Here is a 27,547-nt window from a genome sequence, read left to right on the forward strand (position 1 = left end):
GCGCCACCGCCATGTTGCGGATACGAGCGAATCGAAAACTACGCCAGTTCTTTATATTATAATCATTTTTAATTGTTTACTCGTGTACGTGTGTGTGTATTTAGTTATGGTTGTTTGAAATTGTGACCGAGTGTGGTTTCGATTGTCTCGTGCGAAATTTATGTAACGATCGATGAAAATGTCGCGCAGTTCGTATGCGAATTTTCCTTTCAATATGTCAACGATTCACAATCAAATGTGTATCGTTTCCGGTCGATTTCTTTTTCGATAGTGTTTTCTTCCGTGTTTTTTTTTTTTTTTTTTTTTTTGACAGCTCGTCAAAGTGCAACTTTTGATAGTGCAATTTAATTCTTATCAGTTTTGAGCCGATTATAACGCAAGCTTTCATTTGAACATGTGTCATTTGAACCGTTTCGATCCAATCGATAATAACTCGCATCATAATTTGACATCATTAATAAATAAGCATGTCTAATTTGTATTACATACTTATATAATGCTAGTGTTTTTACCCGGCTTCGCTCGGTATTTGTAATATAAACCGCTTAAATGTAAATATTAAAAAAAAAAATTGAATAGTTTTATTTTATTTAAATTTATTTTAATATCCATTTGTTTTTGTTATTAAATTGAACGTCACGGACTCTACGAACCAAACAAACAAACATACATACATACATACAGTCTCTTTCGAAATTATATATTAGGTTTATGTATGTATATCCACATCGTTTGTATAATAATCAGTGCCAAACTTTGCGAAAGTACTTCCTATAATCTACCACATCTTATTTTCCATTCGATTAAAAGATCTAATTTTTTGTATAAATCGGATTTTTTTTTTTAATTTTAAATTTACATTACCTGTTTGTATAAATCGGTTGCATGAAGAAAGCTAGTATAAGTGTGTTTGTGTGTGTGTGTGTGTGTGACACTCGCTCGATGCGCCCGTATAACCGAGAGGTACCAAGATATGTATAAACGTCTGCTTTTCAAGTCTGATCTGCTTCTCTACAAAATTGTCTGCCTTAATCATTTTCCAGACACTAGTAGTCTGTTAACAGACTACTACATAGTGTATTCTCGGCCAATTGTTCAGGTGCTATGTACGTTTTGCCAGACATCTGCCACCAGATAAGTCTATATATTTACAAACATATATGAGGCATCGACAAGTATCTTTTTTGTCAAAATAATGAGCCGCTTCCACTCTTTACATATGTAGATCGCTTTGATGTTTTACTGATATACAGGGGTTGGCTAACATTGAAGTAAGAGTAGTTTAATCATTAAAAATCGGACTCCTGTGTTGGATGACAGCTAGCTATCCAAACGCGGCTTTCTGACGCCTCTTTACAAATCAATTAAACAGTGGTAGAACTTATTTTTTTATTCTCTCTACCTTCTTACTGCATAGTTTCAAGTTTTATATCATCGTCGTGTGACTCATGATTACAACATATTATGCTTCACGCACATCTTTGATAAAGAAGATGGCGCGCTCGGGTTTACCATACGTAAATGCGGTTACATACATATTATGTATATAGATGGGTTTCTTTTTAATAATAGGAGTCATTTTTCGTTCCAAATTTCCTCATCACCAACCAGCTTATAATCAAAAGTTCACACCATACCACATCCTTGTTTGTCTCGAGTTTTTTTTATACACAATAATAATAATACATACATACGAATATGTATGTATGTACGTACATACTTGTCCCCTTTTTATTTTCGCATTAGCAATCAACGCCGCTTTTTTTATTTATTTATAAAATGTTATTATGTAGCGTATAATCTTGTTTGACGTTAGTTTGTTTGTAGGTGCGATTCGCACCTGATTTTCATGTTTAATATAGGCGCCTACATACATATGTGCTTACCTACATAAATGTGTGTATGACACAGTTTGCTCACGTAAAATTGGTCAAGGATCGTTGTTTATTGTATCACGTTTTTCCGTTTTACACGAGATAAGAATTATACACGTAGCGCAGTATTTATTGGAAAACGACCACTTTTTCACGACTGGTGTTGTCGAAATCATCCGCTCGCTTATTTGATGATGTCTGTGAAATATTGATTTCAGTTTCTAGCCGGTAGCTGTGTAGTTGGGCGTGTGTTTGGTTTTATTTTTGTTCATCTCTTTTCCTGTTCTCGAACTTGAACTTCGAAATGATTTTGGCCATATCCATGTGTACTGGGCCGCGTGGCCGGACATTTCATCGCAGGGACAATTCACTGATAAATATTTTTTATCCACAATTTTAATCTTTAATTTATATGTTAACTGTTCTTTTTGAAATGTATATTAAAACCGTTGTTCAAATATTTCGAGCAGTGTTTTTCTTAATCATACATATGTACATATGTAGTTGCTCTTTTTTTATAAAATTAACTCTTTGACGTCTTTTCTGTTGAAAGCCCGCCACGCTGAAAATTTCGCCAACATTTCCAACTAGAATTGTTTAGAAATTCAATAGAAAGCAGGTATAAAAATTGTAGCTAATCCGAACAAACCTTAGATCACTACCCTAGATAACTACCGCCGAGGATTTCGTGTTTTGTAAAGGTGTGTTTAGGCTAATATATCTTGCAACAATGTAAAATAAACAAAATAAGTCTACTAATGAATGTATTTTTCCAAAAATAATTCCATCCTCTTCATTGTTGTTAAAATGTAATGCTCACAATATAAATGCCAAACCACAATCTAAAATACTCGGCAGTTGGGGAATTCCATCGGGAAATACTGCTATGGTTATAAATTCTGAAATTCCGGTGAAAACCGGTCTTTACAAACGTTGACAAATGAACGACACGAATTACACGACCCATGTTCAATGCATTTTTTTTCAATCCTATCTGAAAAGGCTTAGCGGGTAGTATTCTTGTTTACTTTGTACATGCTCAAAATACAACGCCTATCGGTGTTCTTCAGGCCCATGGATTTGTTGGCAAAACGCCGATTGACGTTGGGCAGCTTTCAAAAGGGTAATTGAAAACTTTATAGCTTTCTTTTATCTAAAAAAGCAATAAATTATATATTTTGTTTGAATTTTTGTATTGCCGTATAAAATAATTAAAAAATAGTTGCATGAAATCTGTCTGCGAGTTGTCCCCGCGATGAAGTGGCGTGCGATGATATGTCCTAGAATCACTGGGCTGGCTTTAGCTATTGGCGAACGCTGTACTAATTCACGAACCGGAATTCATTCATTCATGGAAGTATAGGGTCTAATAATATCTACATATGCTTAGTCCCGTTTCGGATGAACGGGACTTTTTTTTAGCATATTTGCAAGGGTATCTTTTGTCCTGTCCGTGCGATTTCTATTCGTGGAATCGATTTGTTTAAACCGAAATAGAAAATACGACCATTTCATCGCTCGGATCGATTACTGTATGTACATATGTTGGAAATTTACATTTTGTTGTTTATTATTTTATTTATTATGTATATCATGGAATTCTCCAGTGTGTGTCGTTTGTTTACTGGTAAATTTTGTTCTGTTGTGAATCATCGCGTTTTTCCCTTTTTATTACAAGCTCTTTATTATTAAATTATAAAAATGACGTCAATAATGTGTCGTCCGAGCGAATAACGTAAGTAGTTGTAGCGTAATAATAACCATGTATGTAAGTGGAAAATCGCCGTTATCGACGTTTTATAATGTAACATACACATACGTTACACCTCTTCTATTATTATTGCATACGAAGAGTCGTTTTGTGGTCGAGCGATTTTATTTATTTTCAACAGGCGATTTTGCATACGGGGGAATTCGCAAACAGTCGTAATGTGCCGTATAAATATGCAATTTATATGAAAGTGTGATTTTTTCTCACTCGTTTTTCATCGCGAGCTCATCACAGTGCCGTGTGAATGTTCCCTTTTGAATGATTTTCTGGGTCGGTCTGCAGCTGAATCGCATTTTCTTCTGTAAAAAAAAAATAAGACGGGCGAGAGCCGTTATTTAAGCTTAATACTGTATAATTAATACTTAACGAAGGCTACACAGCTTTTCATCTCAAATTATGGGGCTTAAATTCCCGGAGTCGATTCATTTGGGAGTGTATTGATTTACTCAAAATTTAATCAGAATGTAACGGGAGACGAATGTATCAAATTTCTCAATTAATTCAAATGGAATTGAAGTATACTATTCAACGAGATGTTACCTTGATAGAACCGAAGTTCTGTACATATACAAAATACATTGCACAGTTCAAAGATTACTCTATTACTAAACGACAGTTCCTATTCATACTATCCGGCACCTCGCGGTTCCGGCACGTTCAAGTTTTGGCCGAGTGCAAGGCAAAATCGACTTACATATACATTACAGAGTTCGGCGATATGGCGCAATAGTCAATATTGTCACAAAATGACGCTTCCGTAAATATTCATATACGTTTCTTAGTCAGTATGCGTGCACTCGCCACTATGACGTCACGTTGAAGAAAATCCGATTTGCTTGATATATTACTGTGACATGTACTGCTGTATGGTATGAATAGATTTCGCTGGCGACTGCTTTTACGTCTACGTCACGTTAGACATGAATGTGTCCATACAAAATGTAGGCCAAAGAATACTTTTCGTACTGCTGGTTACGTGCAGTTGCCGGTACGTGCTGTGCTAGTATAAATAAACCTCTATAAGTAACATCAAACTGATTTTATGACAGATATGGATCTTTCGATTAAAAAAAAAACAACAATTAACCTTTAATTTCAGCAGTCGCTGTATCTATAATAATTAAATTGGTCAACATTCGCTGGTATCGTCGCGGCCCAGCCATTTTATGTAGTACCGTTTCGTGGCCTACATACACCGCGTTCTCTTATCAACTTCCAAGTGAAATTCCAAGATTTCAAGAAGTACGTGCCCGACGGTTTGTTTTAACATTTTCGCTTTTTAGTAAAAGTATTCGAAGCCGATTTATGCGGTGTGAATGTCTCGATTGGAATTACGTCTATATTGCTTACTCTTGACATTGTGATATTGCGACACGTCTGTACTCGAAATTGCGCATTTCGTATCCAGCAATACTTGTAGCCGTTCTATGGAAATTGTGTCCTACAATTGTGCAATAAAATGTCTCGAATAAAAGACTATTGTGGCCAGTAAATATCATTTTATCAATGGATTCTCACAAAAAGACATTGTAGTCAAAATTGTTTTTATTCATGCATTTTTCAGAATGATTGAAACGTTTGCAAAATGCCTTCTGTTTGTTTGGAACTTCATACAACAACTGTGAGCAAACATCAAAATTAGGGATGAAAGATTTTTCCTTTCAAATTTATGAACAGATTTGGTTCTTGATTACAATCATAAAAGCTTGGGTTACGTAATCAAAAATTGATTATTCGTTGAATTGATGTCACGTATCAAACTCTGCTATACGATATCTACACAAACGGTTGACAATTTGATCCTGGATCCAATGATTAGTAATCTTTATGACTCGTCCCCCACTACACATACACACATTTGATACATTTACATTAGCTGAAAGCGCGAATATGCCTCGACGAGATGACACAAAGTGGTTGTTTCCGAATGTTTTTATTACAATGCATTTTTTTCTGTATCGATAGTCTTCAATCCAAAGATGTGCTTAAAACATACTATTAAACTGTGATGTAAAGTGAACTGTAAGTGGGAGCTAAGTCCGGACCACCATGAAGGAAGTCATGGGTGCACGTCGACAACACGAGCACGAGTCCGGTTACTACGAGGGCAGCGATAGAGAGTCCGTCCACAACATGATGCGGCAATCTTCGTCCTCGGAGCGGATCCACTCATCCACCAGATCCAGGCAAAACGGCGGCTGCAACAAGTACCAAGAGGACGCTGCCGTCAAGACCCAGAGACACCAGAGGCAATCGCCATTGCACCACCACAGCCCCCCGTCGTCGGCGAACATCGACACGGATTCACACTGCAGGAGGAGGAACGGTTTGGTCCAACAGACGAATGCCATCTCCGTCGACAATGACAGTGCTTCTGTGATGGATGTAGACACAGTGATATCCGTCGAAAGTGGCGATACGGAGAGGGGAGAGGAGACGCCGAACCCTCAGTCCGGGTGTTCGGACACCAATCAGGCACCTGGCGAGGTGCTCAGGAATAGGAGCAGCTCAGTGCAGGTCGTCGCCGCCTATGACGCACCTATGTCTCCAGTTCTCGGTTGGGACCTCATTAGAACCAGCCGAATCAAAAAGAAAGGAGGTAATATACAATTTATTTATTTTTGTAATTTTAAGCCCCCCAGATGTTTGTAGGTCTACTCTTATACCTAAAATTTATTTATTTGAACGTACAATACGTACTTAGTCGTGGATCTGTTACCGTATAAATCAGAAGGATGACTCTTGTTTGTTATTTTTAAAAGTTGGGTAAATTTTATTTACCACTTGCGGTCATGTACATGGTTTTAAGATCACGCGTATAATAAAATGTTCATTTGCGGTTTCTGTTGACCAGAAGATGGGCCGGGCCGGTCCCACGCACGTTTGGAACAAGTCCTCGAGTTTTTAATTATATTTACATATTTCCCAACGGAAAGGAAAGCTTCTTAAAATGACGGAAAATATTCCGTGAAAACGAGGCAGAGAAAGATCGCCAATGAAATGGGTGATGAAATAAAACAAACAGCAGATGGTGGTTTCTCCCCAGCTATATGTACATAGTACAATCCGTGGCCACTAGAGGAACTAAGTGGATGTATGAATTGGGATTGAAAAAAACTGAAGGACATGGTGCAGATTTGATTTGCAAAATTACGTCTTCAAGGTCATAAGTATCGACGTTGGTTTTGATTGCGGGATCAACGATTCGATTGGAGCTTAATGAAACACAAATATGTACATATATGTACTTGGAGAATTTATAATAAAACAATGTGAAAATGAAAATGGGGTAAACACGGGAGGAATTGACATTTTTGATTTTTATTTTATTTCCAATGATTAAATAAGTATGCCAATTTACTGTGATTTCAACACCGGTGACTTCAGAAATATACAAAATTTCTCATTTGTATGGTGCAACATCTTGATTGTTGTTAATTTTTGCCCCAAATCCTGTTTTTCACTAAAATGTGAAAATATCTATGTACAGCGAATGTGAAAATATCGAATACAGACCAAAGGTACAAGAAAAAAAAAGAGTAAAACTAGGAATTACCTTCGAGACATCGGGGAATCCCTATTGGGCGTAGAAGCCTTGTCATTAGCGGTTTTATCCATCTTTACTTTTATGATATAAGACCGGCGTTCGATCGATGTTTACTATTAGGGCGAAAACACTGCGATGAACGTGACACGTGGGTCTTTTTAGATTAGAAAAAATGACCCCCTGGAGCGTTTTCGGTAAAATTGTATCCTAGTATTTATATCCTTGCTCGACAGTAATCGATAACGGTGTATCCCATATTTGAAGAAATGTAGGAGAACTTATCGACGTTCCACGTCCCACGTTCCGTGTTGTGTGTTTTCGCCCTTACTACTGTGAACCATGCTTTTTTGCTCTCTCGCTTTGGATACTGATGGAGCGGTCTATTGTTATTTGAAAAGCATCCGTCCATCGCCGATCTTTGGTTATGATATTCTACAATGGGGAACAGATGAAATACATATACATATATACGATATTTAAAAAAAAATGTAGGTCTACCCACCCACCCAGCAGGAACTACCCACCCATTTGGGCTGTAGAAATATGTCACTATTATTTATGCACCTGCAGGAATTATTAATTCAATTCACGACTTCCTGTGATTCCTCTTCCGGGGCATTCGTTTAAATGTTCTAACAAAGTAAAAATCGTTACTTCTAGCCCCGTCATCCCCCATATAACTACGTCGTGTACACGTGTAGAAGAAGGAGGCTCTCAATTATCTAGCACTTGCTCTAATTTAAACCGAATTCGAATTGGAATATGGCGTGTCGGTTGTTTTATACACACTATTGACCAGTTCCGTCCCGGTGCTATTAGCGAGGAAGTGCGTGACGCTTCCCCTTGGGTAGCAATTGTGTCGTTAAGGTTGACTCTCCGTTAATGCCCCAATGGGCGCACTAGGACACGTCTTGCGACCTTGTCATCAACTCGTATAGTAAAACTCAAGGCATCTGGGTCAAGTTCAGGGCACAGCGCGTTACGTCCTTTTATTATTGCCATATTGTGTTGCGTCACTGACCAAATTCCGTTGATTTTAATCATCTTTTTTGTTTTTGTTTTCAGTCGTGCTGAACAGCACAGCCAGCGTGGGGCCATCTGATTTTTCGATGCTGAAAGTTCTCGGCACTGGAGGTGAGTCACAATTTTCAATTGGAAATCCTATGAAACCTTGTCCTTTCAGTCTCTCTTTGGCCAATCTTTTTAATCGGGGTCGCGTGTGAGTCATCCCTATTATCGGGAGTCTTGTGCCCAAAATTGGCTCGTACTACTTGGAAGTGTTTTCAAAAGTATGAATGTACATGCTTAGTGATTCATTTGATCTTTTCCGAATCCGTTCTGGAAGTCTCGATCTGCATAAATCTTTCTTTATTCGCGGTTTCGTTCGCAAACTTTCCTAATTGATTCGGCGCGTGTGCTAGCACTTTCCCTTTCGCACACTCGTTTGCGAAATTGCACATACATATATAATTAACCTCTCGCACGAAATATATTACACATTGTATTATAATATAACATAATTACCGAATTTTATATTGTTATGTGTAAAATTTTATTAACGACAATATGAATTTGTTAGCACCCCGAGAAAGCAGAACAAAAACAAACTCCTCTGTACTATATTTTATATCCAATAAAAATTAAAACAAACTAATAATATTAGACATCGCAGTCACGTTTTAATTTTAACAAAAAATAATTTTTGCAGATGCCAACATAATTGGGTTTCACACTTTTCACAAAATTACAAAATAATTATAATAATTAAATTAATTGTTTTGAAGTGAAATTCGAAATTTAGTACCATTAAACCAAATTGATTGCATTAAAACTGAAAATATTAATACAATATGACAGGAAAGACAGGAAACGGAATAGGTGGGTGAGATGTGTGACAACAGTAGTGGATAGAGTGAAGAAATTGAAATGGCAATGGGCGGGCCACGTGGCTAGAAGAATGGACGAAAGGTGGAAAGAAGTACTAGAATGGTACCCGAGAGAATGCAAAAAGGTAAAAGGATGACCGCAGGGAAGATTGGTAGACGAAATTAGGAAAGTGTGTTTGGGGTGAGATGGATGAGAATTGCGCAAAACAAAGACGAGTGGAAGCGTGTTGGAGAGGCCTTCAACCAGCAGTGGATGGTGAGCGGCAGTAGATGATGATGATGACATTTCAACTATTTTAAATATTCACCAACAAACTTAGTCGATGTTGAACGATCGTTTTCCATTTTAAAATGAATTTTTAGTGACAGGCGTTAACGAATTACTATAAAAAAATTAAAACAATATTTAACCCTTTACGCTTGGAATCTATTTCAAATGTGAGCTAATTTTACGATTTTTCGTTTACCAAATTCTAATGACAACAAAATTTCAACACATTTTTACAAAAAAACATTACATATTAACTATTTTATTAACAACTCTTATCAAATTTAAAACATGAATTTGATAACAGAGTTTAAATTTTCTAATTTTGAAAATATAGTGGAAACCCGGTTTTACAAACCCTAGTAAAATTATATCGAGAGCAGTCTTGCAAAATCGAATAAAACCAAAAATAACTTATTTTGCATGTACTTATGTCCATTTTGCACGGCATTGACGGGGTTGTTCTGCGCGGCTTTGTCGGCGCGTAATTGTCGTTCGCGGCTGTCGGGCTACTGAATTTGTTTTTTGTAAAAGTTTGAATTAGAATTAAAAATCTGTGATGAAATCACATTTACTTTATCCCCTCTAGTGTTGTTAGCATTTGCACATTCTTGCCATTTAAATAATACGAACGGTTATTTCTATTGCAATCGAAACTTAAGGCGTTGAACCCTTTCTAGGCAGGGAGAAAAGAGATACAAAGAGACTATTTTTTTAAAATAAAGAATGATAGATGAATTTGATGCGATTGAAAGAAACGAGTCCGGTCACTTCGCAGTCGACCCTCTCTCGTTTTGCGGGTCAGATTCCACCGTACGAGGGTCGAATTCTAAAGTCTCACTTACATTATCGTATTAGGGAGAGTAAAACTTGATTCGTGTTTGTCCGGAGCCGAACCGACGCTGATTAAGAGCAATCAAAGTTGCTTAATTTCAGGTGAAAATTCGTGTCATTGTCGTTCCGTTCCAATTGCTCGCCATTTGCTATTACGTATGTATTTACCTACGACACATTTACTGGGATACTGGGTGAAATGTGCACCTCCTACACATTGAATTTGCGCAATTCGCTCTAATGTTTCAATCGATCGGAATGGTTCCGTTCCAGGGATTAAGCATATTTTATATTGTGATACGACTGCTTATAAATCGCTTAAATTATTTTATACGTCGTCATATTGCGTCACACAATGAACTAACCGCGATTCTTCGTGGTCATAGCAACGTAAGCGCAGATAAGTCGCTTCTACGAAATTATCCGCTCTGACGTCCAAAATGGGCATGACGTCTCACCTATGCTTTTTATTATTTTGTATTCATCTCGTACTTGCGAAGTTATATATGTATATATTAAATTAATCATGATAATGTCGAATCAAGGATAGCTCGATATATTTTCCTCCCCGAGGTCTCACAAATACGGGACGTCTCCTTGACCCAATCCTCTCGTTTTCCTGGTATTAAAATTTCAGTAAATCCTTCTAGTCTTTATTTGCAGATGATATGTATGTATGTGCTGTTGCTGTCCAAGTCCGAGGACGTTTTGCAAGGTCATATATGTATTACACATAAAGATCTATTCATACTGGCACAGCACAGACCAGCAAGTGCACGTAAACAACAGTAAGAAAAATACTCTTTAGTACATTCTATATGGACACATTCATTTGTTCCTTAATGTGTACGTGACGTATCTGAAACAATAGCAACCGACACGATCTATTCATACTATACAGCAGTACATGTCACTTATATCAAATATAACCGGTTTTCTGTGACCACTGTGGAAATATTCAAGTGACGTCATAGTAGCGATTGCAAGCGTACTAATGAAAGATCGCATGCGCACATGAATATTTTCGGAAATATTCATATATTGACTCGATGATACGGCGCTCTGTAATCTACATACATATATGTAAGCCGATTTTGCCTTGCACTCGGCCAAAACTTGTCTGAATGTGCGCTGTGTATAGTATGAATAGAAGTAGTCTTTTCCGTGCTGTTGCTTTGTAGTGCTGGATAGTATGAAAATATCTTAAAGCGACAATGGCAAATATGTATTGTATCAGTGATATAATGCATATATCAAAAGTACATATGTTATTATAATCTATTATTGGACTCGGGTGTTACATATATTATTTATTTACTTTTTGTGTTTTTTATACCTATCTCTGTACATCCTGTCTGTTGATTTTTCAATTAATAAAATAAAATAAAATAAAATATGTATGTACAAGGTAGCATACGCCGAAAATTAAAATTTTAAATGTAGGAATATAAACAAAAAAAATATGCAATTATTATAGTTTTTATAAAACACCTGCAATTATTACATATATCTATGTATGTAGATAACAATACATTTGTGCATACAAACATTCATTGGTTTCAATTTTATATTAACGTAAAGTTACATCTATTTATGAGGTTGCACATTAGTAGTGTTGTAAGTCGAGAATATTCTCGGAGAACGAGAATATTCTCCAAAGATTATTCGCCGAGAATTTTCTTTTTTCTTGGTTATAAAACATCTCTAGATAGTTTATTAGCTTTTTAAACCAGTATTTTTAAATATCGTTAAACGCAAAACATTATGTTCAATGTTTTGCGAAATATTTCTCGAAATGAAGGAAAGTGGACTTATCTTCCACTTTCAAATACAACGGCTCACATGTAGATATGTACATATTTGCCATACAAAATATTGAATACGTATTATAGAATATTTTTATTCTCTTCTGGCTTGTAGGCGCATCTTTCACAGGTGTGCCTTCTTAACCTTATGGTTCATCGACGTCCAATTCCCTCGCACGCTGTTCCGAAAAGGTGCTACTTTTTTTTCTTTTTTGTAAAATTGGACCCTTCGAGCTTAACACCTGGCGTGCGGTACACGTGACGCTCCGCTCGTCCCTTTCTCTCGCCGTATATGCGTCTCACTCTGTACCCCCTTTTCCATCTGTTACCTTTGTGCAAGCTTCCTGTCGTCTCGGGGGCGACCTTACCGTTCCGTAGATTTTGAAAATATTTCGTAATTCGTATTTAGAATTATTCACGGTAAATTCAAAATTGAAAGCAATCTTTATTTGTTAATTTTTTTTTATTTCTTTTGATGTAACGCACGCAAATTTTAGTTGCTCTAAAAATATTAATTACACAGGAAATAAATGCCTCATTTACTGCTCAGTGTCTGTTTTTATATCATGTGCATTTATTATTGTAAGTTTTTATAAAATTAACATTAATTAAATGTAACAACTTACATACACTAAATTATATTGAGATTTTCATTCTGATTTATGTACTCTTGGCTTGTATTTTGCTGGTAAGTATTTTAGTTTATTTTTGACAGTATTTACACATGATAGGTCAGTATTTATATTAAATGGTCAGTATTAATGTTAAATGGTAAGTTTTATTTTGAAGAATAGCCAGTATTACTTTTTGGTTAATATCACCACAAGGTTGATACGATCTTGATAGACAATTCAGTCCAACAGGCATTGCTATTTGTTCGGGCGAATGTACATTCGCAGATTTTTATACTGTCCATTTGTTATTTATACTGAAATTCAATAATATAATACTGACGAAAACATATAATTTATATACTTACATATACTTTATATACTTACTGAAATTTATGTCATATTATATAATATATACTTACATTCAACATTTATATACTTACTGAAATTGATTAAAATACTGGTCATTTACTTATTTGTCTTTACTTTTTGCCGATTGTACAACCCTAGTTTGAGTTCAGGCAACTTATAAAAGCGTTCTTGATGAAAATGATCATTTCGCTAAACTGTATACATGCGGCCGGTTCAATTGATGATGATAGTTTAAGAACCACCGCTTAATTAGAAAGAATTTCATACGTTGTTCATACAAACACCCGTGCGCCCAATCTACTGTGGAGACGTTGACCCCCCTTTTTAAACCGAACCGCTTTCGAATAAAATTATTTTCATTTTCGTTACAAATTTTAGCACCGGTAGCGAAAGGGTTTTCGTTTCGTTTTTAACGCCGATCGGTTTAGGTCGAATCGGCAAATTGTTCGATTTCCGCGAACTATTTTGATTTTGCAAACAGGATTCAAGCTAAATTCGCTAATTATATTCCACCGCTGTGGATCTTATTCTGAGTACTTTCGAAATTTATTCAATATTAATAGAGTAGACATTGCCAATAAAATCTACTGAAATGAACGCCGTTTGTTCAACTGCTGTTGCAAAAACAACATTATGCATCATTTGCGCTTTGCCGTTTTACTTTCGGCACCTATGACAGAGCAACGCTTGGATTCAAAGCAAAGTCGTCGTTTTTTTTTTGCTCAAATTTCGCCAATGTTGGCACACCTGTGAGCGTCGTGCGTAACATGCGACCCTCCCCTCCCCCCGAAAGCGTCACCGGAGCATACAGACCAAAGGGTTCATTAACACTTGGCATGTCGACAAAACATTGTAGGGTTCGTTTTCAGCATAGTTAACGGAAACCCCGCAAGTTGGACCGTGTGTATAACTAACCGGCCGGCAGTGTCTACAACAGGTTTCGCGAAAGTTGGAAGAGAATACTAATTGGAGCGCTGCAGCGCACACTGGTGATGATGATGCTTATTTTGATGACGAATACCTGTTGTAAAGTGCATCAATCAGCGCGGTACAACGAACCTGTACTCGTAGTTTGGGGGGCAGTCTAGACGCGGTCGTCGCTAGGTCACCCGGCCGACGCTCTCCGATTTGTAATATAAAGAGAGTCGACGACAGACGCTGATTCCGAAGTCGAAGATGTTTTTTCAACCCCTCTCGATCGACAGGTCAAATTCGAAAAAAAGTTGAGACGATTCGCAGACGTTGATCCTCAGAAATCATATCCGTAGGTCCGACGTTGTACATAACTAAGTTTAGGGGTGGATAAATTGGATTTAGGTGGATTTTACACCATTAGATTTGAGCTAAAATGGTGGATTGAAAATCGCTTCTACCGAACTTCTAGTAAGTTTGGGATGATTACAAAATCCCATACAACAAAAAAATGGAAACTGCATGTGTAATTGTTTCTTCCTACTGTCCATCCAGTCTATTCTAAAAGCAAACCATTGGAGAAAACTTGGAAAATTGTAAAAGGATGCTAATTAATTGTATTTTAATTTTGACCATATTCACTTTATATAGGTATGTGTATGTACATAGATACATATGTATGTATGCACACTCATAACATATTATTCAACTTTAGTTCAATGTATTAATCATTAAATAAATTATTCCAACATTCAACAAATACATACATACGTACATATATTGCAAATGAGAAAAATTATTATCACTGGGATTAATTTATTTGCACTAAACTAAATCACAAAAAGTCGACAGTATATTTTTTAGCCATGTTTGTATTTATTCTATTAAAATTATTTTTTTATGATATCTACTTATACCGTGCTTGTTATATGTGACGAAACGTTTTTTTTATTTTTATATATTTTGTTAACCTTGTAATTTGCTAATAAAATTAGTTTTTATTAGTTAAGGCAGTGATGTTCGACCTTTTTGACAGATGGACTTTTTTAGAAATTTTTTTTCATTACCTTTAACGTTACAATTTTTTACGTTTCATTGATACGTAAAAAATTGTATCAAAATCTAATTAAATACTTTTTGGTTGTGTCTTACAAAATTTAAAAAAAAAGTTAATTTTATGATAAAATGATAATTTGATATTTTTTATGGTAACCACTCTAAAATTGTATATATTTCAATGTAGGATATCCAGCAAGTATAGATTCCTTATTGGATTTTGACATATGTACATATGAATGTAGATATTTTTAATAATCAATGAAACACTTGGTGATGAAGTAAATCATTTTGGGCCGCAAAAAAAGTTATTTGGTTCGGTCCCCATGTTGTGCATCACTGAGTTAAGGTGTACCAAGTGAATAGTATCTACATATTTTAACGTTAAAATTATTCGAAATAAAGTTAAGGTGTACCAAGTAGCTGAATTAAAGTTCAGTATACTCAGTGAATACTATCTAAAATAAAGTTCAATTAGATACATATTCCCCAATGTAAAACTGTTCGCAGTGAATAAATTTTGTTATGATAAAACGGCATTATCCAAAATGTAATATTTTTGCTGTCAACACACCATTGAAACATGTATTAAAATTTTATCTGCCACTTATATTCTATACGTATTTTAAAAAAGCTAGTTTTCCACCCGGATTCAGATTCTCGTAAAAACGACACTCGGTAACCGGAGGGTTAAATTTGCAGTTTCTATGTAAATTGTACAATATTGTCTTTTTCACGAGCGAACACTTGTGAAAATGTGTTAGTAACCGAAGGGTGAAATATGTAATAGGAGGGGGTGCAAAAATCCAATCTTGCACAGGGCACGAGGCTTTCTACTTAATGCCCTGAACATGTCTGAAGCTTCACGTAGCTGTCAACGCGATTTCTTATCACGAAACTATGTACTTCAAAAATGAATTAAATTCGCAAAATATATAGATTTGTATAATATGCATTGTTTATGTATAATATATTCTCTGTCTCGCCGCATACATATAATAATACTGTAGTTACATACACACTTGCGTGTGTTCTTCTTCTAAGACTGACTTAAACTCTCAAAGGGTTAAACAAAAGGAGTGATTTGTCAGTTCGGACAAATAACATGTACACTGTTTAATTTCAAGGTTGTCTTGTTTAAAATAACACGTTGATTGACGTCCCCATTATGTGTCAACGAAGACGTATCTGCTGAAAGGAGTTTGCGCTTTAAAGGAAAACTGTCTATCGCAATATCAGCGCTTACAAGTATGTACTATAGCCGTTATTTTTCTTAACACGTACAAATTTTCCTACGATTGTGCTAACAGATCGATTTACGGTATCCGATTAGCGATGCGTTTCCAACCTTTTAACAACCTCATCTCTCGACAATGCCCGATCGAACTTTTTCGTTGGTTTTTTTTTTTTTCATTTTTCATGCGTACCGTTAAACTCGTCTGAATTGTCTGTGGATGCGATGAATATGTATAGAAGTCACGTGTGGCAATAACACACAGCACTTCTAAATATATAAATCGCGCGTGGAGCGTTTCGCGGATTGTACGTGCTAAACTGGTGGTGGTAGTATCTAATCTTGTATGGTGAATGGAAATAATTTGACCGTTCTAAATGCCGCTTGAGACATTTGATCATCCGAAAATGAATCTCCCAAATTACACACGGACGCGTCTTTGAAGCTCGGATCTCCAGCGTGACATTTTTGTACTGTGTAATTAATCTCTTTGAAATCGCAAAAATCAATACTACTATAAATGTAATAAGTACGCACACCTAGTAAAATGTCTGCATGTTTTGTTCGGATGTAAGCGATTTTTCATTTTATTGCCCAACAGATGTTTCTATGAAGTTATATTTCTATGAGTATAAGGGTGGGCGGTGAAAATAGTAAATAGATGTATTTCAACAGCTCGAGAAATATTATATTATAAATGTATATTATGTATGCAAATTTACATACATACATACGCACATACGTCATATGACATTGACTATGCCCAAGTCAAATTTTATTGTACATACATACATATGTAAGCTAAAAACTATTGTAGCACTTTACATACACAAAGTAATTTTTTACGTGTAAAATTAATATTTCGAAGGTCTGTCTGAATCAAAAGTGCGGTACAGCATACCTGGGTAGACTCCAGCTATGATACGCGTGTCTTCATTTTACATATTGTTAATTCCTTTGATCTTATTATTCCGACAAGTTTCTCCCACATTTCTTCAAACATTAGAATTGCCGCTATCGATCACTGTCAAACCTATGTCAATACAAGGATAAAATTTCACCGAAAACACTCCAGGGAGTGAGTTTTGCTAAGGATCACGATGGCATAGATTCGGCGTGCTAGCGTTTTTTTTGCATGCGAAAAACTATGTAAAATTGCACCACTCTATGTGTCTGCACTTTTATGATACATGTTAAGGAGGCTATTGAAGAATGTTTTGTGCTTTCAATAATTCTATTCGAGTCAGGATCTCAACTTCTCCACCAATTTCTTCCAAGACACGAATCCTGCCTCTGGAATATCAGCTTATTGGATTTTCAGCGTTTTCTCCACACAACTAATGTTCAGAAACTCTTCCAATCTCTTCTCGTATGCTCCACTGGTATTTTCCGTTTTGGTTTATCTCATCTTTAGAACATTTTCCAGCTAATTTAATAAATAGACTGATGGTAAGAACACACTCAAAAGTGTAGCACGGCACGTCTATGTGACTCCATCGGTGACAGGTGTGTCTACAGGCCATTGTTAATTCGTACAATTCTATTATTTCGACAAGTTTCTCCTATATTTCATTATAAATGGTGATCACCTTTATCGATTACTGTCAATACAAGAATAAAATATCACTGAAAACACTCCAGGGAGTGAGTTTTGCTAAGGATCACGATGGCATAGATGCATGTGCAATAATATCTAAAAAAAGTGTCGCGTACCACTCTTGTTTGTCTGCAACTTTATGATTATGTGCGACAAGTAGGATCATAATAAAAAACGTTTTGTGCTTTCATTAATCCTATTGGAGTCAGGATCTCAACATCTCTACCCATTTCTTCTATGAGTCAAATACTGCCCTTTGAAGTATCAACTTATTGGATTTTCAACCTTTTTTCCACCACAAATGTTCAGCTAACTCACTCAATCTCTTCGTGGATGCTCCATTGGTGTTATCCGTTTCAGTTTCTCTTATCTCTGGAAAATTTCCCAACTAGCTTAATCAAAACACTTACTCTTGTTACATACATATGTACATCTAGGGACATATGTAAATATATCAATGTCAATAATTTTCCAAAATGTCAAAAACATCTAAGAAAGATCATCAATTTATTATTTTATTCAGAATTTAACTTTCAATTAATTCTATTGGTGAAGACAACCCTATGACCGAAATCACCTGAAGACTTGAATTCGCCAAAATTCTGAAAACAATCAGAATTTGACTGTCTTTGCGACGACTTCACTGTAAATTTGCGTATAATTTTTGTTGCTTTTGAAGGCTTCCTTATACGGTGTCCGATATATTAATGTTTTGTACATGTATGAAGTCATTGTTCATCAAAATGCTTATTGACTTTTTTTATACACCCGGTTGGTTAGTTAGTGGTTCATATTTTTTGTGCTGATGATCCTAGGCCCTCCCACACGACAATTTTGCATGTTTTTTTTCGTTATTTTTACTCTGAAAAAAAAAACCTTATCGTCCATCGCACCATTCAGTCGTTGGGTACAGGTTCATACTCGGGTTCATCGTCGTTGGCCTATTTTCGCGCCGGGCTGGTTCAATTAAATCCGTCGCTGTGGATGTATTTGCGGCTAGACGACCTACCCCTTGCTCCGTTCCTTTGGCGTAGACTAGGGGGTGACGACCCCATTTTTTAACCCAACCGTCCTGCCTCCACAACCCCATCTCCGCCAAGTCCTTTGAAGTGCGGCGTCTAATGTCCTTCTCTAGGCTGGGGTGGGTTTTTGTGAGAAGGGCTGGTCGCGTGACGATGAACTTTTCGTGAGGTCATACATATGTATGTAGGTGTATATTTAGTATTGCATTATGTCAAACTAGTCGGTTATTAATGTTAATATATAATTTTATCAGAGTGATTATGTGTAATATCGCATTAAAAATTGTCTTCTTTATCAACATATAAAACTTGGTTTAATTCGCTATCGGCTCTTGTTCGAGCGCGATATGCGGTCTCTTATTCATTATGAATCGCATACCGCTATCATAATATTTCATCGCGGAAAATTAGTCCAGTTATGCCTTTTTATGACGGTGTCGTTTTTTATCAAATCTAAGCTTTATTATCAATTTAACATATTCAGAATAGTGATTGAAGAAGGGCTCGAAATGAACATGGAAGCGCATGGAAGTTTCAGTTTTTAGACCAGCAATCGGTATTTCTATGATCTTGCAGCAAGCCTGCCACCAAATTAGATTATTTTCTATTAAATTGTCGGCTTATAATGTAGACTTTTGAAGATACTCTTCTTCGAACAGTGGCCAATTGCGCTCATATTCTATACCAAGATTTCCCAAACAACCGAAAAGAAAATTCGCATACTTTTAACTTTACTTTAATTGAACATATTGGTAAGGATGATGTTTTATTTCCGATATTATTATCTTAAAAATATGTTAACTCATATTTTACATATAATATAATGTTTTTAAAATACAAGACATGTATAACCCCCCATTTAAATTAAGATTAAGCCCGCCTTTAAAGTATTATATTAAGAAATACTTAATAAAAAATTAAATTACATAGGGGCCTTTTTTCTGTTTGCATCAGGTGGCAAAATATCTAGTCCCGGCTCTGATATGTACATATATAATGTACATATTATAATACAATAAAACAATCAAAAGCCTGTTTTGAAAATTATCGAGCGCTCCCATTCGTGAAAATTTCCATTTCGAGCCCCGGATTGAAGCCTTCAGATGGGTCTATAAAGTAATCACGAACAAAAATAATCATGATTTTATTCAGTACAGAATATTTTTTTTCTTAACGAACATTTCTTGGGCATATATCTAGGTTAAGCGAAAGTATTCGATATTGGTTTTGTGGTAATCCTCTTTGTTTCGAATATGGGTCAAATTCAACGCGATCTCTAACGTTAATACATACATTTGTGAATTGTTTTAACTGTATTTTTTAATACTATGATATAGAACTTTAATTAAAATTTGATCTTGACTTTTTGTCATTGAGAATTGTCGAATTTGAAAGTCTGTTGTAAATTGGACTCATTTTGTCGGCTGATTGTCGATCATATGTTAACTAGTGTATGTATGTATGTACATTCGTTTGATGTGACGCTATCAGCCAATGAATTGAGTTTGATTTATTGTAGTACACGCTTATCATCAACATATTATATCGTGGATGTGACTTTGCTATTGATGCATCGACTAGTATTACATATTCATAGAGAAATATTTCAAATATAGGAAAATATGTTTTTTCAAAACTATGTATTTACATAATTATAAAATGTTTCCCTGTTTGATTATATTTGGTGAATTTTGTATTTGCAAATGTTCATGACAAGGATAACTTTGACCGCACATCAAGTCAATGACTGGAATTGTTTTTGTTTAATTAAGTTTTTATTTTGAATCCATATTATTTAAAATTTCGGTAATTTGTAGTTGATTGACACATGATTGACTGTTAAATTTGCACTGCCAGTTTAAGTCAGTTACCCAAAATGAATTCCACGCAAAAAGTCATACAACAGCTTAAGCGCAGTACATCGCGAGAAAATTAGAAAGCGTGTTGTGTAATATAGTCGAAATAAATGATAGTTATTGTATGACGATGGAGAAGTACAAAAATGAACCATTTTGTATCGGCACAAGAAGGTGCTAGATCTATAATTGAAATGCCTCGACCTATTCTCATGTGGCTCGCAGTCGGTATGTGAACCCAGTTTGTTTGGATTTCGGTGTTCCCGCATTGTCTCCTTGTCTATTTCCTACTCTGACTTTTACTATGGTATTATCTAATTCTGATCGTGGTTGTCGTTTGTTGTCCACAGCATACGGCAAAGTTTTTCTGGTGAGGAAAACGACCGGCATAGACGTCGGCTGCCTGTATGCGATGAAGATACTGAAGAAGTCCACTATCATCTCGAAGAAGAAAACGGCGGAGCATACCCGGACCGAAAGACAGGTGAGGACACGATAATTATATTATTTTAAATTGGCAGGAGAGTCGCGTCATACCCATCGATCAATCGTTTGAAAGGCTTCTCGTCCGATTGTGACCTCTGTCCACCGTTCGAGTCGTAATTTTTCTTCTTTTTTTCCACTTTTCGTTTTTGCCAGTCGGAAATTAGGCAAAAAGTTGACCTTCGCTCGGATTTAACGCTACACACCATGTCTTCATTAGATTTTTGATCTCTTTCCTTGGATTTTTTAAAATGTTCATTTTGCGTTTTTCAGGTTCTGGAAGCCATTAGGAAATGTCCCTTCCTTGTCACCATGCATTACGCCTTTCAGACGGACGCTAGACTTCATCTTGTTTTAGGTAATGTCTATTATACATTTTTAATATGAACAGTTTCTTATTTGACGTAGTTTTTCGTCATGGAACTAACCTATTAACAGTTTGTATGCAAACTTATATAAATATAATAAAATTAATTACATATTAGATAAACAACAGTTTAATTATATTGTTTATTACTTTGTATTATAATATTAAATTTTATATAAATTTATTTGTATTCAACAATTAATATTCAAAACGTTCGGATATTAAACAATAACTAGATACATTAGGCAAAATTACGTTCTATTACAAATTTTTTGTACGTACATACATATGTACGTAAAGACTGGTAGATTTTAATTGTTGCGTTCATAATGTATGTACTGATTACAATTTACCGTCAAATTTCATAAACAGGTAAAGGTTAAATAAAATTACCTTATACCGGTATTTATCGGTAAATGAAAAAACGTGGATTTATGTGGTTGTGATATGATCGTAAATAATTAAAAATAAATCTCAGGTGAATAATGTCATAAATACATATATATAAAGTAAATCATAATTGATGCGACGAAATTGACATAACGGTTTGGTTGGTCTGTATTGCCAGTGAATTTGTCAATTTGAAATTATGTACTACATTTAATACCGAAAATAAACAAATTCCAGACTACCTAATACCCAATATGCCATTTGCATCGATTTTTATTGTAATACTGGTGTTTTTACCCGGCTTCGCTCGGTATTTGTAATATAAACCGCTTAATCGTGGCCAATCTAATAGTAAACATTTTATTAAATTTATTTGAATAGTTTTATTTTATTTAAATTTATTTGAATATTCATTTGTCTTTCTACGAACCAACAATAGTTACATCCAAAGTCTCTTTCGAAATTATATATTGTAATATTACGCAATAATATGCCTGTGTATGTACTTAATTCGCGATTAAATAGTTACCGAGGGCCACAATTTACAGATTTACCGGTAAACCGGTATATCAGTATTGCAATCTCTATTATAGATATAATATGTACATACTTACTTCGATGTATTTAAAACAATGAATGCGCATTTAAATTGTGTTACATTTGTGTATTAAATACACAATACGCTCGTATCTTTCATTATCTGACATAATATAAATATAATGCCGTCATTTAAAGACATATTATCTGGATGGTTGAACAAGGCTAATTTTTGAGCAACCTTGCGTGTATTTGAATAGCCTTGACTGTCAAGGATTTTCATTAGTTGAAGGATAATATAATATGTACATTGTATTAAATTATTCAGTGGTTGTTTTTTTGTTTTGATAGATTATGTTAGCGGAGGAGAACTGTTCACGCATCTTTTCCAAAGAGAGCGTTTCACCGAAGCCGAAGTCACAATTTACATAGCTGAAATTATCCTAGCTTTGGAGCAACTCCACAAGGTGAGTTTAGATTGAAAGTTATCGATTTTTCGTTTATGAAGAATTCTAGAATATCAAGTTTTGTATAATTTGCGATTTATGTATGTATGTATGTATAGCAGTTACGCGTCATAGACAAGGTTGCAAAGAGAGATGCAAGGTAAGACAGCGAGACGTAATGATAATAACCGGTATCGGTTCGATTGTTCATCTCAAGAACTCCAGTGCTTTTTAAATAATTGTCTTGTTGATCTGCCGGTGCTTTGTTCCATTTAAAAAACGCTAATAATTTAATGCGTTTTACATTTCAAGTTCAAGGCTGCTATTTTGAATGGATCCGAATATCATATGGATCTGAATTGTATTTTTAGATCTTGTTTTATTATTATTTTCGGTTTTTATATCTGTATATATCGAACTTTATAGAACTGCGTGTGAAGTATTAGCGACCTATTGTTGTTTCGTTAGATTCACGCGACTTCTTGCAATTTTCAACCCATCTGCCGCGTTGTGCAATACTGAGTTTTGCATCTAGCTAGAACAATTCGCCTAGTCTAGATTGACGTACCCATTTTGCCTGTTGGTCATTTGGGCCAAGGTCCTCCCCCGTGCAAACCAACGGCCGATTTCTTCTCTAGCCAGCAACAGCTCTTGCTCGTTACAAAACCGAGTCGGATCACGGAATATTTTTCAACATTTTTGTTTAATTTTTTCCCCCGGCGACTTTTCGACTTTCTCTACTCTTTATTCGCTTTTTGCTTCTCCGAGAAAGAGCGGAATTGATTTAACCTTTTAGTAGAAAAAAAAGACTCGCGTAGAGCAAATCGTACAGGCCCCATAATACATGCACACTATATTGTAAGCGAATGCTGAGAACTCGCTTTGAATTTGCTGTTCATGGCGACGAACGCATTCTATTACCTACTTGATTGAATTTATGAGTATTAAGTGTATGTTGAATAATGAGCTGAGATCGGTAGATATTTTAATGGTTGAAAAGTATTCGACTAAGGCAATGTTGGTCGTGTTTACATACATATATGGAGAAAAATGCTTTGAAAGGAATGTTTTTGGTGATATTTTTCTGTTTATTTTTAGCGTGGAATCATCTACCGCGATATCAAGTTGGAGAACATCCTGCTGGACAGCGAGGGTCATGTGATTTTGACAGATTTCGGCCTATCCAAAGAGTTCCTGCCGAACGAGAAGCGAGCGTACAGCTTCTGCGGCACCATAGAATACATGGCTCCCGAAGTGGTCCGGACCGGCAATCATGGCCACGATCATGTAAGTGAAACAGTACTATTGTACAGATTGAATTAAAATAAAAATCACTGAAAAAGCTTTCACGCAGCTTCCGCCGCTTGCGCTAGAGTTTAAATGTCAATTGATCTCGATTGTCGCCAACGTCAGTGACGCTCCAGCGCGTGCATTTATTTATTTAATATGTTTATTCTGCATTCATCATACCATATAATATCATTACCAAGCTTAATCGACTCGTAAAACTCACATTTTTATTAAGGTGTAGGATTATTATTTTCTGGGTGTATTATAAAAGGCTTCAACAAAAATTGTGATTGGTGGTGGCATTGTACTGTAAAATATGTATCTTAGATTATGTATCTTATTTTTCAGTTTGGTTAGTTTGTAGTGTGATAGGCTTATGCGATTATATTTAAATATCCTTTAAAGTTTCAAAATACCCAAAATTTTTTCTCCTTGTATGCTGTGTTTATTTTAGTTTTCGTGCCATCAAACGATTTTTTTTTTATATTGAGCTTCTGGCACATATGCAGACTTTATAAATAAACTATTTTTAAAGTGCACTTGCAATGATCTGTTTTTAATGAGGACGTTCACACTTTCTTCCGATTTTTCATTAATGTTTCGTTAATTTTGTTCGTAATACAAATATTATTCCCTTTTCATTGCATGGTGATGTATGTATGGATGTACGTATGTAATTACTTTTGTGCTTGCATTCGTCGTATTCAATTGGAAGTTTTCTTGTTTTCTTCTTGACTGACGAGTAATTTCGTTCGGTTATTAGTTTTAATGCATCTGAAGTGGTTTCAGCTATTTTTAGCCGGTCGCCATTTTGAGTAGTAGATTGAATTGTGTAAATGCTACGGTGTGGCTAATGAGCGAGTGTTTGTTCGATTCGCGCATTTCCGTGTCGCTGGTTGGATCGCCGCGGCGAAAACTGGTTCAAGACCAAGAAATATGGCGAGAACTTGTACCAGTGCACCAGATTCGCCATGTGCAAATCGATAAATCCTGCGACGAGCAAGCAGATGGTGGAACCACTCCTAATGCTATCAATGTCGCGCAACACGACTTTTAAATAAACATTCTAATCGATATGATATTTTTGAATCCACTTTCTATAAACTTGTCGTTCGGGCGGCTTCGCCAAGAGAGTGTGTTTATCTTAGACGATTTGTTTGAATTATTAGTAAAACGTGCACTCTGGTGTCGCTTCGAGTGTGTTCAAATTCTTGGGAAATATATTTGAAATTTTCTAATTTGGATAAAAAAAATCTCTCATCGGTCGTAATGTAAATTTTTCTGTCGAATTTGTTCGGTTTCGCTCGATTGGACATTGTGCTTTCACGCTCTTGATGAATCTGTGCGAATCGCAGTGAGTGAAAGTTTAAACGTTTTAATTTTTGCACGCCGCTTTAGTTGTTTTGACTGTGGAAAAATTTGCTAAATTATGGAATGTGTGAATAATTGAGTTGATCTTTTTGTAATTTAATATATTAAAATAGCAAGTAAAAAATCATTGTCCTTAAAACTTCCTTACGTAACCATTTTGTCGTTAGACGTTTTGTCCGTAAACGTACTATCGTGAATATACATAATAGGGTTCTCGACCGGTAGATCGCGCTGCGACATTCGGTCAATCTCAATATTGTGAATTTTGAAAATAGCAAAATAATAATTTCCATTTTTTTAAATGAAATAATTAATTCTATAAGATAGTCAGAGAAGAAAAATTTAAATTATTTTGGAAGAAATTGAGACACACAATCACAAAGATTTGCTGATGTAAAATGTAGTCACATGGTTGAGCAAAGAATATGTTAGGTTTTGAGAGTTATATTGAGAGTTATTGATATGAACAATTGAGAGAAAGGATAATAATGTGACATATATTCAAAAGAATTTAAGACAAGAAAAATATGATCAATTTAAGAAAAAGTTTATGACTGTTTCATAAAATTTGCTGTTTCTTATCATCACCTTTATAAATGAAAATAATGTCCAAGGCAAGAACCATCGCAATGATTTTTCCAATGAATATGGGAAATTTAGAATTTCAGTTGATTGAATTGCAAAATGACGTTACGTTGACACAATTAAATTTTTTTATATAGAATGTATTGAATCCAGAAAAATACTCAATTTAAAGGGCATTTATGACTAAAGAGCGGACCCAGAGCGCGCTGTCCATCGTTCACATGTTGTAAATGCATTGTTAAAGGTTTGCCGAACCTTTTTTACAAAGCATTTACAATAATGGAACAATAGACGGCGCGCTTCCGGTCCTACCTCTATTTATGACATACGGATACCCTTATTTATAGTACAGGCCCATTCATAGTTTCGTGTAGTGTTTCAGCATCCCAAAGGAAAGGTGAAAGTAGAGATGGGACGATATGGTGCCTTCCTCATCATAATATTTATTTTTTGCGCAAATTTTCTTGACGCGTTCAGCCAATTACAATAATCCCCCAAAAACAGTTTCATTTGATTATAATCTCTTTCCACACAAATACAAAAAATATGTTCGCTGAGGCATAGTGAAATGTTTAGGATATGAATTACGATATTATATTTATTATTTCACAAATATGTTTAATATTATCTTATTAACGTTCTCACTTGTTACAGTTTTCGTCAGCGATCCGTTCATTTTTTAAATGACTCAGTTCGATAAAATGCTGACGGAAAGAATGTCGACAATGTCCCGTTTCTTTACATACATACATATACATACCCAAAACAACAACACGTTACAATAATTGAAATTTGTATTTATTTCGTTTAATTTTCCCCTGCGAAATAGAATATGACAATTTCAAAAAAAAAATCCATGTAGAATCCATAGATAATTGCAAAATTAGTCACAAGTTTTGCATTTCATATCACCGATCGACTTATCTTCGTAAACAATACTTCCGTATATGTATCGATTTGAACGCTTATCTATCGGATTCGATTCTTTATCTTGCCTTGAATTCAATATCGCAGTCTTGGAAGAGTTAAACTAAGATCGGTCGCATTGATTAAATGGTAATTGTCCATTTCACCCCAACATTGTTTATCAAAACTATCCAAATAAGCTTTGAATATACATACCTACATATTTGTATGTTGATAAATCATTTATTTGTTATTTTGTCTGTATACGGGAATGATATACAGGTGTTTCGTAAATACCTATATGGAATACATATGCAATGTTCAATAATATTTTAGTGGAATTGTAAACGCGTTTGCGATAAATTATGAATTGATTACCGCGTATTCGATGCGATATCGCCGACTAATTTGCCAATGCTTTGTTTTCGTTCGCTTTATAGTTTCGAACGTTCGTGTTTACGTGCACAATATTTTCGTGAAATATATTTTTATTATAATTCTTCTCGGTCGTTGTTCGATAGGACGCT

At 35.4% G+C, this 27,547-nt stretch overlaps 1 protein-coding gene across 1 annotated transcript in view; it reads left to right on the forward strand.

Moving 5' to 3' along the window:
• LOC143909522 (ribosomal protein S6 kinase alpha-5-like) overlaps positions 1-27,547 on the forward strand; it is a 51,907-nt gene that overhangs the window by 630 nt on the left and 23,730 nt on the right. The window contains exons 2-7 of the mRNA XM_077427533.1: positions 5,611-6,244; positions 8,258-8,326; positions 20,996-21,129; positions 21,402-21,486; positions 22,774-22,889; positions 23,967-24,155. Of these exons, the coding sequence (XP_077283659.1) occupies positions 5,695-6,244; positions 8,258-8,326; positions 20,996-21,129; positions 21,402-21,486; positions 22,774-22,889; positions 23,967-24,155 (1,143 nt within the window). The 5' untranslated portion in view covers positions 5,611-5,694. The remainder of the gene's footprint in view (positions 1-5,610; positions 6,245-8,257; positions 8,327-20,995; positions 21,130-21,401; positions 21,487-22,773; positions 22,890-23,966; positions 24,156-27,547) is intronic.

This window comes from Arctopsyche grandis, chromosome 3 (genome assembly GCF_051622035.1).
Source record: "Arctopsyche grandis isolate Sample6627 chromosome 3, ASM5162203v2, whole genome shotgun sequence".
NCBI classification, from domain to species: Eukaryota; Metazoa; Arthropoda; class Insecta; order Trichoptera; family Hydropsychidae; genus Arctopsyche; species Arctopsyche grandis.